The sequence below is a fragment of the Scardinius erythrophthalmus genome (genome assembly GCF_964197995.2).
Source record: "Scardinius erythrophthalmus genome assembly, chromosome: 9".
Classification (NCBI taxonomy): domain Eukaryota; kingdom Metazoa; phylum Chordata; class Actinopteri; order Cypriniformes; family Leuciscidae; genus Scardinius; species Scardinius erythrophthalmus.
This window is the reverse complement of record NC_138229.1, coordinates 41,994,244-42,008,652: the sequence shown is the minus strand read 5'-3', so window position 1 is coordinate 42,008,652 and position 14,409 is coordinate 41,994,244. Positions and strand designations below refer to the sequence as shown.

Sequence of the window (14,409 nt, the reverse complement as noted above, 5' to 3'; positions counted from 1 at the left end):
GCACAGTATGAGATTACCGTATGGACAGGAGGAGAAGCTCGCGGGCAATCGCGGGGACGTGGAGGCAAAGTGACAAAATAATTAATCAGAATACTTAGCAAAAGTTTATCCTGCTGCTAGCTCATGGACAGCTCCTACTCACGCTCTCCGTCTCTGCAAGTTTCGGAAGGGAATGATTCAGATTTCTCTTGGCACAGCTACTAGAAGACAGACGGGTTGCTCACGTCACATCTACGTCGTCAAGCTCAGTTTGAGTCTGCGCAGTACGCTCGACCCCCAGGAAGTAAGAGCTTCTATTTGACTTCACTTGTCTTCGTTGAATCCAATGGGGTCGCTGTGTCCAGTTTATATACTGTCTATGGATTCAACGGAGACAAGTGAAGTCAATTAGAAACACTCACTTCCTGATGGTCGAGCGTACTGCGCAGACTCAAACTGAGCTTGACGACGTAGATGTGACGTGAGCAACCCGTCTGTCTTCTAGTGGCTGTGGCATGAGAAATCTGAATCATTCCCTTCCGAAACTTGCAGAGACGGAGAGTGTGAGTAGGAGCTGTCCATGAGCTAGCAGCAGGAGTAACTTTTGCTAAGTATTCTGATTAATTACTTTGTCACTTTGCCTCCACGTCCCCGCGATTGCCCGCGAGCTTCTCCTCCTGTCCATACGGTAATCTCATACTGTGTGACAGAGAGTTGCGTGGGTATGACGCAATCGTTAGCCTATTTTTACAAAAATTGCTTCTACGGGGTTATAACGTAAGATACAAGGTAATGGAGCCTTTTATACATTTTCGTGTTTCTTTAGAAATAAATAATGGACAAATGGAATCTTTAAACGCCTCAGATGTAAAGTTATTCGCTGTCAAAGTGACGCCAAAATGAATGGGAGTCAATGGGATGCTAACAGCAGGTGATGGTCTGCTAGCCAATGGCGGCGCCCGAGGAAGCTTCAACATAATATGAAATGCTGCCCCCCTGATTGAAAAGCTGCAAACCCCGCGATGCCGATGAAACCAATAATATCTCCAATAATACAGTGAGGAAAATAAGTATTTGAACACCCTGCTATTTTGCAAGTTCTCCCACTTAGAAATCATGGAGGGGTCAGAAATTGTCATCGTAGGTGCATGTCCACTGTGAGAGACATAATCTAAAAAAAAAAATCCAGAAATCACAATATATGATTTTTTAACTATTTATTTGTATGATACAGCTGCAAATAAGTATTTGAACACCTGTCTATCAGCTAGAATTCCGACCCTCAAAGACCTGTTAGTCTGCCTTTAAAATGTCCACCTCCACTCCATTTATTATCCTAAATTAGATGCACCTGTTTGAGGTCGTTAGCTGCATAAAGACACCTGTCCACCCCATACAATCAGTAAGAATCCAACTACTAACATGGCCAAGACCAAAGAGCTGTCCAAAGACACTAGAGACAAAATTGTACACCTCCACAAGGCTGGAAAGGGCTACGGGGAAATTGCCAAGCAGCTTGGTGAAAAAAGGTCCACTGTTGGAGCAATCATTAGAAAATGGAAGAAGCTAAACATGACTGTCAATCTCCCTCGGACTGGGGCTCCATGCAAGATCTCACCTCGTGGGGTCTCAATGATCCTAAGAAAGGTGAGAAATCAGCCCAGAACTACACGGGAGGAGTTGGTCAATGACCTGAAAAGAGCTGGGACTACCGTTTCCAAGGTTACTGTTGGTAATACACTAAGACGTCATGGTTTGAAATCATGCATGGCACGGAAGGTTCCCCTGCTTAAACCAGCACATGTCAAGGCCCGTCTTAAGTTTGCCAATGACCATTTGGATGATCCAGAGGAGTCATGGGAGAAAGTCATGTGGTCAGATGAGACCAAAATATAACTTTTTGGTCATAATTCCACTAAACGTGTTTGGAGGAAGAAGAATGATGAGTACCATCCCAAGAACACCATCCCTACTGTGAAGCATGGGGGTGGTAGCATCATGCTTTGGGGGTGTTTTTCTGCACATGGGACAGGGCGACTGCACTGTATTAAGGAGAGGATGACCGGGGCCATGTATTGCGAGATTTTGGGGAACAACCTCCTTCCCTCAGTTACAGCATTGAAGATGGGTCGAGGCTGGGTCTTCGAACATGACAATGACCCGAAGCACACAGCCAGGATAACCAAGGAGTAGCTCTGTAAGAAGCATATCAAGGTTCTGGCGTGGCCTAGCCAGTCTCCAGACCTAAACCCAATAGAGAATCTTTGGAGGGAGCTCAAACTCCGTGTTTCTCAGCGACAGCCCAGAAACCTGACTGATCTAGAGAAGATCTGTGTGGAGGAGTGGGCCAAAATCCCTCCTGCAGTGTGTGCAAACCTGGTGAAAAACTACAGGAAACGTTTGACCTCTGTAATTGCAAACAAAGGCTACTGTACCAAATATTAACATTGATGTTCTCAGGTGTTCAAATACTTATTTGCAGCTGTATCATACAAATAAATACTTAAAAAATCATACATTGTGATTTCTGGATTTTTTTTTTTAGATTATGTCTCTCACAGTGGACATGCACCTACGATGACAATTTCAGACCCCTCCATGATTTCTAAGTGGGAGAACTTGCAAAATAGCAGGGTGTTCAAATACTTATTTTCCTCACTGTATCTGTCTGCAGAACCGCAGAGCCACAGTTTTACCCCAGCAGTTTCACCCCAGCAGTTTTACCCCGCGCATGCGCAGTTTCAGGTTGTAATTCAAGCCCTATAAATAGTAATTTATATGCAAAATTGTCGCTATGCCCGTGTTGTATTCTCCGAGGCAAGAGTAATGCTGCTGCTTCTTCAAAAAACAACAATAAAACAGTCGTTTTCGTAACGTAACGTTTCCGTTACATTAACCCATACAATTTGTATTATGCATTTCCTGAACATGTACTTGCTAATCAAACACTTTATATGAACAAACTACTAAATCTATAAAACACAATCGGTCTTTCGACCTTTTACTATTGTGTCAATTGATGTTGATATGCGTGAGGGAGAGAGAGCAATACAGCATATTGTAGGGATGTCCCGATCAGGTTTTTTTGCCCTCGAGTCCGAGTCCGAGTCATTTGATTTTAAGTATCTGCCGATACCGAGTCCCGATCCGATACTTCTATAATGCAAAAAAAAAGAATAAAGAAGAGCGAAAAAAAAACAGATCCAGGATGTTCCTTATTTTTTATTTAATTCACCTTATTTTTAACATTAAACAACTCTGTTAACAAACAGAGCACTTCTGTGAGGTAGCTTGAACAATCAAGTAATAAATAAATTCTTCACTTTTGGACTTTAGTGCAACAGTAAATATTAAAAAAGTCTAATATATAAACAAATAGCACCTCAACTTAAAATATCCGGTAGGCATGTAAACAAATAAAAAATAAAAGTGCCACAGTGTTTGCAAAGCCAGTAATGTGCTTTTAGGAACTGCACTCCTAACTCTTTTACGCCTAACTCTTCTACTCTTTTCCGATCACGTGATCGGATCGGGACATCCCTAGCATATTGTTTGAAGGCGGTGAGAGTGCGCGCGCACAGCCGGGGCACTCTCTCTCTCTCTGCTTGTTCTTTTATGCGCCCTGTGTCCACTGATCTAAATAATTAGTTTGTTACGACGACTTATTTATTCCTCGTTTTAATAAATCGTGGACACGAACAGAGCATTTTGGCTGCACTGCAGTAGTTTTCTGCCGCAAACGCGGTGGTGGTTCAAGAGAATCTGTGTATCTTTCGCTCAGTCGTTTTTTTATTTAACATTAAGAGTAGAACAATTAGAAAACAGCTTGAGTATTAGATTTTTTGGTAATATTCTAGTAATAATAGTCCGCTGCTGCAGTTGCACGGAGCTTACAAAACTTAACGCGTGTATTGCAACTAGGCTACATTTCATTTTCTCATCAAACAACTAGACTAACGAATGGCTGCAACTGCAGCAGCGGAGCACTATTATTACTAGAATATTAGAAATCTAATACTCAAGCTGTTTTCAAATTTTTCTACTCTTAATATTAAATAAAAAAACGACTGAGCGAAAGATACACGGATTCTCTTGAACCACCACCGCGTTTGCGGCAGAAAAATACTGCAGTGCAGCCAAAATGCTCTGTTCGACTTTTCTGAGATCCTTTACTCTTCCCTGTGGATGACCTGTGACCTACTTTCTGTAAGATCTGAATTTTTGAGTTTGATTTCTTGAGATTGAATTTTAGAAAACTGAATTTGAAGTTCCGAATTTCTTCATCTTGAAAACTTGAATCTGTATTTTTTTTAAACTGAATATTTGCAGTATAAGAATTCAGAACAAAAAAACGAGCTGTTTGAAAATACATGTCTATAAAATTAAGCCATAAAAACATTTCAATTTGTTAAATTTCAAATGTTCAATATTCGTTTAAAAAAAAAATCAAATTCAGAACTATTTAAACTACCACCTAAAATTCAATTTTGTTAGATTTCACTTGTAAATAATTCAAATTGACACAATTCAAATTCAAATCATATTGTCATATTTTAAGCTCCATAAGTGGCCCAAAAAAAAAAAAAGTATAAGACACATTTTACGGCAGACTACACGAAAGTGTACCCCTGTCTTATAAGTGTCAAACAAAATGACAGTCTTGCATGCTGCACTATTTGTAACAGCGACTTCAGCATTGCCCATGGTGGGTTAAATGATTGCAAAAGGCATGTTGAGGTGAGTTCATTTCATGTGCATATTATTCAGGCCGGCTCGTTGCCAAGGCTACATGAAAACAACAAACTCCTTAGACCTGTTTAAAGTTGCAATGGACAATAAATAAAAGCAGTTTACATAAATAGAATAAGCAGCTTATATAAATAGTAAAAGTAAGCTACATGTTTAAAAATAATTGCATAGGCCTATAGCTTATAGAAATAATATATTATGCTTTTATATCTTTTAGGGACCACAACATGTTAGGGAGGCTAAGCGCAGGGAAGGCTGCTCCAATATATCTCAGTTCTTCCATTCAGATAGGCAAAGTCTCACTGAGAAGGTGACTACAGCTGAGATGTATTTCACATCTTTTATTGTGGAACATAACCTCCCATTCCATGTGTGTAGGCACACAGGAAAGTTATTTAGGAAAATGTTTCTAGGAAAAAAATTATGCCTGCTCTTCCACTAAGACGGCAGCTATGATGAACCTGGCACTGGAACCTGAGCGTTCAGAGGATTTGTACAGGTTAATCCGGACAGAAAAAAAGGCCATACAGTATTATGGTTGATGAAAGCAATGACATCATGTGTGAGAAGGAGTGTGCTATTTTAGTCAGGTACTACAGGATAAGGTGACAGTTGGATTTGTAGACATGCCAGTGTGCAATGATGCCAAAGCTGCCAACATATTCAACTGCATTGCATCATCCATGCATGACAAAGGCCTTGAATGGTCTAATTGTGTAGGATTCAGCAGTGACAACTGCAATGCCATGATTGGTAAAAACAACTCTGTCTAATCAAAAGTGAAAGCACAGGCACCTTATATATACAGTGTTGGCTGTCCAATTCACTTGGTTAACATATGTGCCAAAACTGCTGCTAAAGAGCTCTCAATGTCACCTGAGGAATTGCTAATTGATATCTACTACTACTTTGAGAAAAGTTCAAAAAAAGAGAAGACCTTAAGGAGTTTCAGGACTTTTGCAATGTAGCCCAGCAGAGAGTACAAAAGCACTGTCCAACACGTTGGCTTTCTTTGGGAAAAGGTTTGGACCATCTGTTCAACCAATGGCCAGCCTTTAGTTCTTATTTTGAATCACATAGTGAGAATCAGAAGTCCTGTGACATTCAGAAGAGGTTGACAGATCCTACTATGAAACTTTACACTTGTTTTCTCCACAATGTCACACAGTGCTTTGATAAATTTAATTTGATTTTTCAAAACAAGACACCAGTTCTTTTCAAGTTAAATGACAGTGTAGAAGAACTCCTGCATGACATAGCAAGCAGATTTATTGTGCCAAAGGTATTGAGAGAACTGAAATTGCAGGAGATAGATGTGAGCAACCCTGAAATTCACTGTCCAGATGAAAACTTTTTGTTGTGTTCTTGGTGAGGAGGCATTTGCTAAGTGAGGAAGCACTCTCCTCTTACAAGACGAAGCAATTCTTCAAAGATGCCAGAGCATTCTATGTCAGAAGCTTTCAAAAAGTAAAAGAAAAGTTCCCAATGAGAGACCAAATCTTGACAAATCTGTCAGTGGTCAATCCAGAGAACCAAGATGATGTGAAACCAGAGCAAATTTTGACTTTGGCAGAGAGATTTCCAAATGTGATGAAGGCAGATGCCAGAGAACAACTCCATTTAGAAATCCTGGATTATGTCTCAACTAACCTGGAAGCACTGGTGCCAAATTACAAGAATTTACCAGTTGATGAGTTCTGGGGGAAGCTGTCCAAAGTAAGACCTGTGAGCTCAGGGCTGTTGAGATTCAGGGAGATCTGTCAGCTGATGAAGGTGCTACTGGTGCTGCCAAATTCTAACTGTGACGTGGAAAGGGCATTCAGCATTGTGCGTCACATCAAGACAGAATTTAGGAGTCAGATGTCTCACCAAACACTTGTGAATCTGATGTCTTGCAAGATAAACAAATTCATTGACACAGAGTGCTATGAGGTTGAGGTTTCTGGAAAGTTGCTCAAATCTGCGAAGCAAGCAGCAACAAAGTACAACGAAAGCTTGCAACAAAAGTAAAAGGCATAGGAAATAGGCCTAGGCCTACGTGTAGGCTACATTTGGCGTGTATGTAAATAGTTATTTTATTCATTCATTGTTCTGTTATATTCAGCTGTATTTCAGTATACAAGTAAAGTCATGTTCTGTGGTGAAATGTCATATCCTTCGGGATAGCTCCCTGAAATTACTTTTTGCAGGTTGGGATGTCTGGGCTAACTAAAGGTAACGTTAATTTAGGTAAACTATAGACTTGAGCTGTAAGTTTGGGCTTTTAATCACATCTTGTGTGTAGATGAGAGATTTTGTAATTTTGTAAAGGTTTTGCTGACAATTGGTCAATGGATGAATGGAAATAAGCTAATTTATTTAACCTAAAAGTACGCACTGTATGGTTAATTCATAGTTATCACGTGACGTCACATCATTACGCCCACCTGGAGGGCAAAATAAGGCTTTCCTCCATCGGCCACCAGTCATTTTCATCAGGTTTGTAGTTAGTATTAATGTAGTAAAACAGTGTTATTAAAAGATCAAATCCAATATATACCGCTTATTCATGATGCATACTTTGTACAGGTAAGCAGATGAACACAGAACAAATTATTTATAACATCATAATATTGTTTGTCTTCTCCCCTTTACAGTATTGTTTGCCATCTAGTCCTGATCACAGAGTTTAGCTCCAAACTCATTAAGCAGACCTGAGCAGCTGATCCAGGATCACCAGAAACTCTGCAGAACTTTGGTCTGGACACCAGTGATGTAGGTTCAGAACATATTGCAGGAGATCTCAACATTGTCTCTCAAGGTCCACTTACATGCAGAGGTTTACTCCAGCCTAGTCCAGCACACCTGAACAAGCTAATCAAGGTGCTAAACTCTGGGTGCATATCACTCAGGTCTCTAGCTCAGTAGTCAGTGGCCATCTTTATCACAAAATCCTTACAGTGCACTGAAACATTCGCTCCCTAAAAACTCACTGTTATCGGAAGATCTGAAGCTCAAAACTTTAATTACACGAGACAGTTCGCTACAAAATGATGTGATAGCTGATTTTAAAACACAAACCAAAATTATATTTCAGCATAAACATACGTCGCTAGACAGGTAATGTCTAATCAAGCAAACATTTACAATTTATCTATGACTGAAATCTTGCACAAATATGTAGAGGGAAAACTCAAGTGTATACTTCACATTTTGGACAACCTTTGTTTTTTTACATTTACATTTTGGTTATTGTTTTCTTTCTCACTTTAGATGCTGGAGAAAACACAGCCAGGCTAAAGCATTCAAAGTGGAAACTTCTGTCGTGTCTCAATAATCCAGGATTGGGACGGTGGAAGGAGCAGATCAGAGATCAGGCAGAGATCTACTGGTGCCCCTGAGGAACTGATTTACCTAATGCGTCAAACATTACCAAACATTTTCATCACTCATCTTAATGTCGTTGCAAACCTGTAAGACTTTCGTTCATCTTTGAAACACAAATGTAGATCTTTTTAATGAAATCTGAGAGCTTTCTGTCCCTCCATTTCACAGTTTATGCAACTACAACTTTCAAGGTAATAAAGACATTATAACAATAATCAATATGACTCCAGTGGTTTAACCTCAACTTTATGAAGTGAAGTGAATGCTTTGTGTGTGCAAAAAAACCCATTGCATCTTTATTCACAAAATATACATCTCTGACACGTGTTCACGGAGCACCACGATTCATCAGTGTTGTGTTGGCGAGAGAGCCGGCCATCTCATGCGTCGGAGATACATCATTTGTCAATAAAGATGTAATTGTTTGCGCACACAAGGCATCTGTTAAAAATATCTTCATCTGTGTTCTCCACAAAAGTCTTACGGGTTTGGAGCGACATGAGGGTCAGTAATTAATGACAGAATTTACATTTTTGTGTGAACTATCCCTTTACTGTTTTCTAATGTGGTTATAATTGGTCATTGTTCTGTTTTATAAACATTTTCAATATTTTTAAGATTTATTGTTTTGAAAAAATGTTTATACAGAAAAGAACAATTTGATAAGTCACAGTAAAAACTTTAAAATTGTTTAAAAAAAATTATGTTTCAAATAAATGCTGCTCTTTTGGAAGTTCTGTTCAAAGAATACTGAAAACTATCGTAGTTTCCACAAAAATATGAAGCCGTACAACTGATAATAATCAAAAATTTTGAGAATCAAATCATAATGATTTCTGAAGGATCATGTGACACTGAAGACTGAAGTTATGATGCTGAAAATTCAGCTTTGCATCACATGAATAAATTACACATTACTATATATTTACATGTATATTTATGAAAAGTTATTTTTATTGTAGTAATATGTCACAATATAACTGTTTTTAGGGTATGCTTGATCAAATGCAGGCTTAAGATGTGATCAGGAAAGTGTTTTTTATGTGAAAGATGTATCTGATGTGTCAATAAATGGTCTGCAAATCTTTTATGAATTGTTTTATTATGAATATTAAATATAATCATGAATTCATGGTTGAAATTAGGCCTGAAAAAGACGTTATGTATTTTCAGCTCACTTTACAACCTAATTTAGATTTATAATTTATGTTATACTTATATTATAAATTATAAATTATAATATAGAAATTATATAAATATTAAAGATTTTTTTTTTATAACGTTCCGAGAACCTTTAGGGAACGTTCTATTAACGTAAAGAAAACTTTCCTAGCTAACCAACAGGGAACGTTCTAGGAACCTGAAAATAACGTTCTGGGAACCAAAAATTGTTAACTGGGTTGTATTAAATCATAAAACAGAATCCAGAAAAATATAATAAAAAACACACTTTTTAGATATATGTGGTATAATATCCCGCTCCAGTGCAGTAGGTGTCGGTGTGCAACTGTTCAGCTGCTCCAAACCCTCCTGTAAAACACACGAAGAAGAGGAAAACGAAAGTAACAACACCTGTTGACACCTAAACCTGTTGACACTAATAACACTCGCGGCCATTTATGAGTTTAATCCACAATCCATCGAGACCAGGAAGAGATTCTGAGAACGACGCGCGCGGACTGACAACAAGCGCTACTGAGTTCAAAATTCTTATAAATTCTCTTCTTAGTGGACAAGACTGCAAGTAAGTTTAATACATTCTCCATTAAAGTCATTTGTAATTATTAGGGACTTCATATTGTATATTAAGCGTGATTTAAATGTGAAGTTACAGAAGGCTGTTCTTCTGCTACTCCGAACAGACGAAGAATCTGCCAGAAATTACAATCTTTTGAAGTTAAAACACGAAAAGTTTTATTGATTAAGGGTTATTGAAAACAAATATGTTTTTGAAAGTTTTCTTACATTTCCTCTTATGTTTTAGGCTGTTGTTTTTGTGATGTGAAATCGAAAGTATTTTTGAAGCAGACATTTACAGTAGACAGAGATGAAGACATCAATGAACAACAATCTGATATTATTAAACTGAGTATCTCAGTTCATATATAGCAATTATGATTAGTAGTTATACAGTATGTCTATTATAATTCTGGTTACTTTTACGTAATTAGTTATTTTGGGATCATTTGAAAGTAATGAAATCAACCACCATTGTGAACTTGAAGTAATTATTAAATGACAAACGATTCAACAATTAATAAAGATTGGGTAAATATGATTGTAAAATGATATTATACTGTAATAGAGAATACAACAAATTGGGTTCAGTTTTCCCAGCACTGCACATTTCTGTTCCCCAATGAATTCATATTTAGAGTCAGTTAAACTCATTAAACAATCAGAAATGATTAAGACCATTCAGTTATTTTACATGTCAATATATTTGTTTGTAACTCACTTTATTTTATACATTGTTTTTGCTGTTGCTGTTGTTGATGATAACTCAGCATTCTTCATTATTGTCTTAAGTAAGATGTTCTTCATCTGTGTAAAATGGTGTCATTTCCAGGTGATGCTGAAGGATTGAGTGTTTTCAGAAAGCAGTGCTGATCAGTTTTCAGTGTCAGTTTAGCTGCAGTATGTCAGAGGAAAGAGGAAAGGACTCTCTCTCTCAGATGAGTCTCTCAGAGAAACACAGGTAAGACTGCGTCTGTTTTCATCAGTTTAAACTCGACTGGACTTTGTGTTTCCCTGTCAATAACAAAACTTTAAGCATTGTTCTATATTTGCAAATGCTTTGAACAACTTCACTTTTGAGCTTTTTAAATTAACACTGACATTGTCTATAAAGCCCTGTTTGCTCTATAGAAAATATCACAGTTAATAATTTGTTAATAACCTTCTAGATGCTGAATTAATCCAAATAAATGACTTTAGTTTTTAGATAATAAAATTATTTATAGACATTAGAAAACAACTATACACTTAATTTAATTCAAGTATGCTAACAAAACTGTGTCTCACAGACATTTCTGCTCTCTTTTCTGTCAATAAACAAAAACTTGACATGTTCTCTTAAATTATAATTCTCAACATATATTAAAGAAATTGGTAAACTAATGTGAGCCAGTAAATAAAATGATTGTTAACTATAAAACTGTTGATTATGTGAGTGTGTATTTCTGTGGAGGATTAGATAAAGACACAGATGTGTTTCAGACACAGTTGATCCTCCTTTACTGAAGTGTTTTCTCTCTCTCTCTGTTCTTTGTGTCATCAGTGTAAGATCAGGCTCACATGTGTCCAGCTCTGTGTCTCTGAAGAGTGATCGGTCTAAAGAGTTTCCACCAGACTTCAGTGAGAAAACACCATCATCTAATAAAAGGTATTTTGTGTTACTAATTTTTTGTCACACATTGACTGTGTTTAAAAGTTGTATCAGTGAATACCAATCATGAAACATGTTTAGATTAAATATTTATCAGAGTATTAACAGCTAATGCTTATTTCTCTTTCTGTAAAATATCAGTTAGTATTTTATTTTACTAATTTGATTACAGGCTTCAATATGAGACATTAGACTCAGACGTTCAGACTCACAGGAACCACGAGAATTTCAAAGACAATCTTCTAGGGATCTTCCAGGTAGGAAAACACATTTTTATAAATGTGTAATATTTCTAACAAACAAATATGTTATTGAACAAAAAAAATTAATTAAATTTTTCTTGATCACTTATTTTTCCTTTTAAACACATTTTAGCACAACTTGGTTAGCATGTTAGTCTTTTAACTGGATTTTTTATGTACATGTATTATAATTACTGGATAAATAGTGTTGACCAAATGTAGATGTACAATTTGGCTTAAATTGTGTTATTCTGTCTTTTCTCTTACTTTTGTTTGTAGGATCTTGAGAGCAAAATAATCACATTTCTGAAGAATGAGCTGGAGAAGTTAAAGAAAATATTACAAAAAGAGAACACACAACACTTTGTGAAGGACTTTAATGAGAACAGATCCAGTATCAAAGAATCAGCAGCTCTTGATCTCACACTACATTACCTGAGAGAGATGAAGCAAGATGAAGCTGCTGATGCTCTAGAAGGTAAGAGACTCATGATCATCTGTCAGATTCTCTTATAAATGTAGGAGAGAAAATGAAGACTAAAACTATCTATTGTCTGTTCCTGTGGTTAGATGAGCTGCTCTTCATTCCTCAGCTGAAATGTGGCCTAAAGAAGAAGTATCAATGTGTGTTTGAAGGAATTGCGAAGCAAGGTGACTCCACACTTCTGAATAACATCTACACAGATCTCTATATCACTCAGGGTGGCAGTGAACAGGTCAATACTGAACATGAGGTGAGACAGATTGAAGTTGCTTTCAGACGTCATGAAGCACAAGAGATACAGGTTGATTGCACAAATTTGTTTGAAGCTCCTGAACAAGACGAGGAGATCCGAACTGTACTGACAAAAGGAGTCGCTGGCATCGGGAAATCAGTCTCTGTGCAAAAGTTTGTTCTGGACTGGGCTGAAGGAAAAGAAAATCAAGATATCAGCTTCATATTTCCTCTTCCATTCAGAGAGATGAACTTAAAGGAGAAAGAAAAACGAAGTTTGATGGACCTTATAACTCAATTTTTCCCAGAGACAAAAGGACTGAACCTTACAAGAAGGAATCGATTCAAAGTGCTGTTCATCCTTGATGGACTGGACGAATGTCGCCTTCCTCTGAAGTTTGACAGTAATGAGACGTGGCGTGATGTATCGTCACCAGCCTCTCTGGATGTTCTCCTAACGAACCTCATGAAGGGAAATCTGCTTCCTTCTGCTCTCATCTGGATCACCACCAGACCAGCAGCTGCCAGTAAGATTCCTCCTGACTGTATCGACCGGCTGACAGAGATACGAGGATTCAGTGACACACAAAAGCAAGAGTACTTCAAAAAAAGATTCACTGATCAGAATCAGGCCAACACAATCCTAGATCACATTAAACAGTCAAAGAGTCTCTTTATCATGTGCCACATCCCAGTCTTCTGCTGGATTTCAGCCACTGTTCTCCAGAACATTCTGGAGGAGAAAAGAAATAATGATGTGAAAAACACTCAGGCTGATGAGATCTCTAAAACACTGCAGGAATCAAACACTGAAGACACTCCCAAGACTCTGACACAAATGTACACACACTTTCTCCGCTTTCAGATCCAGCAGAGCCGCCGAAAATATGATGGAGAATACACACCAGATGTTTCCTGGGATAAAGACGCCATCCTTTCACTGGGGAAACTGGCATTTCATCAGCTGGAAAGAAACAACCTGATCTTCTATGACACAGACCTGGAAGCCTGTGGTATTGACGTCTATAAGGCATCAGTGTACTCAGGCATGTGTACCCAGATCTTTAAGGAGGAAACAGGGATCGTTCTTGGTACCATGTACTGCTTTGTTCACTTGAGCATTCAAGAGTTTATTGCAGCCCTTTATGCACATCTGTTTCTAGACATCAACAAGACAAGTGTGTTTGATCATGAGTCTACAGAACAGGAAAACAGAAACAAAACCATGATTGATTTTCTCAAGACTGCAGTGGACAAGGCGCTCGAGAGTGACAATGGACACCTGGACCTTTTCCTTCGCTTCCTCCTCGGTCTGTCACTCCAGTCCAATCGACGACTCTTACGAGGTCTGCTGACACAGCAAGACAGCAATGACCAGAGCAACAAGGAAATAGTTCAGTACATCAAGCAGAAATTAGAAGATAATCTTCCTGCAGAGAGATCCATCAATCTGTTCTACTGTCTGAATGAACTGAACGACCAAACTCTGGTGAAAGAGATTCAGACCCACCTTAGAAGAGGAAGTCTCTCATCTGGTGACCTTTCACCTGCCCAGTGGTCTGCTTTAGCCTTTGTGTTGTTGACATCAGAGGAAGAGCTGGAGGAGTTTGAGCTTCAGAAATTCAAGAAATCAGACGAGTGTCTCATTAGATTATCGGCAGTCATCAAAACCTCCAGAAGAGCTCTGTAAGTCTTTTAATATATTTTGTCATGTTTAGCTCTCATCTTAAAAATGCATTTATCTACATTACTCTATAGTGATTCCCCTTCATAAACATGAACCTATACCTGTAAAGCTTTGTGTGTGTGTGTGTGTGTGTGTGTGTGTGTGTGTGTGTGTGTGTGTGTGTGTGTGTGTGTGTGTGTGTGTGTGTGGAGACAGTTTATCAAAACTAAAGACAAAATATAAAAAACATGTAAAAATGTTTGCTTGTTTGTTTTGTATCATATCATATTACCACATCATATAC

At 38.0% G+C, this 14,409-nt stretch overlaps 1 protein-coding gene across 1 annotated transcript in view; it reads left to right on the top strand.

Annotated features, from left to right (window-relative positions):
• Window positions 1-10,733: 10,733 nt before the first annotated feature.
• Window positions 10,734-14,409, top strand: part of LOC308695654 (protein NLRC3-like) — a gene marked incomplete at both ends in the record, with an annotated part of 29,432 nt that continues 25,756 nt past the window's right edge. The window contains 5 exons of the mRNA XM_081373834.1: window positions 10,734-10,792; window positions 11,375-11,479; window positions 11,655-11,739; window positions 12,004-12,202; window positions 12,295-14,125. Coding sequence (XP_081229960.1) covers window positions 10,734-10,792; window positions 11,375-11,479; window positions 11,655-11,739; window positions 12,004-12,202; window positions 12,295-14,125 — 2,279 coding nt within the window. The remainder of the gene's footprint in view (window positions 10,793-11,374; window positions 11,480-11,654; window positions 11,740-12,003; window positions 12,203-12,294; window positions 14,126-14,409) is intronic.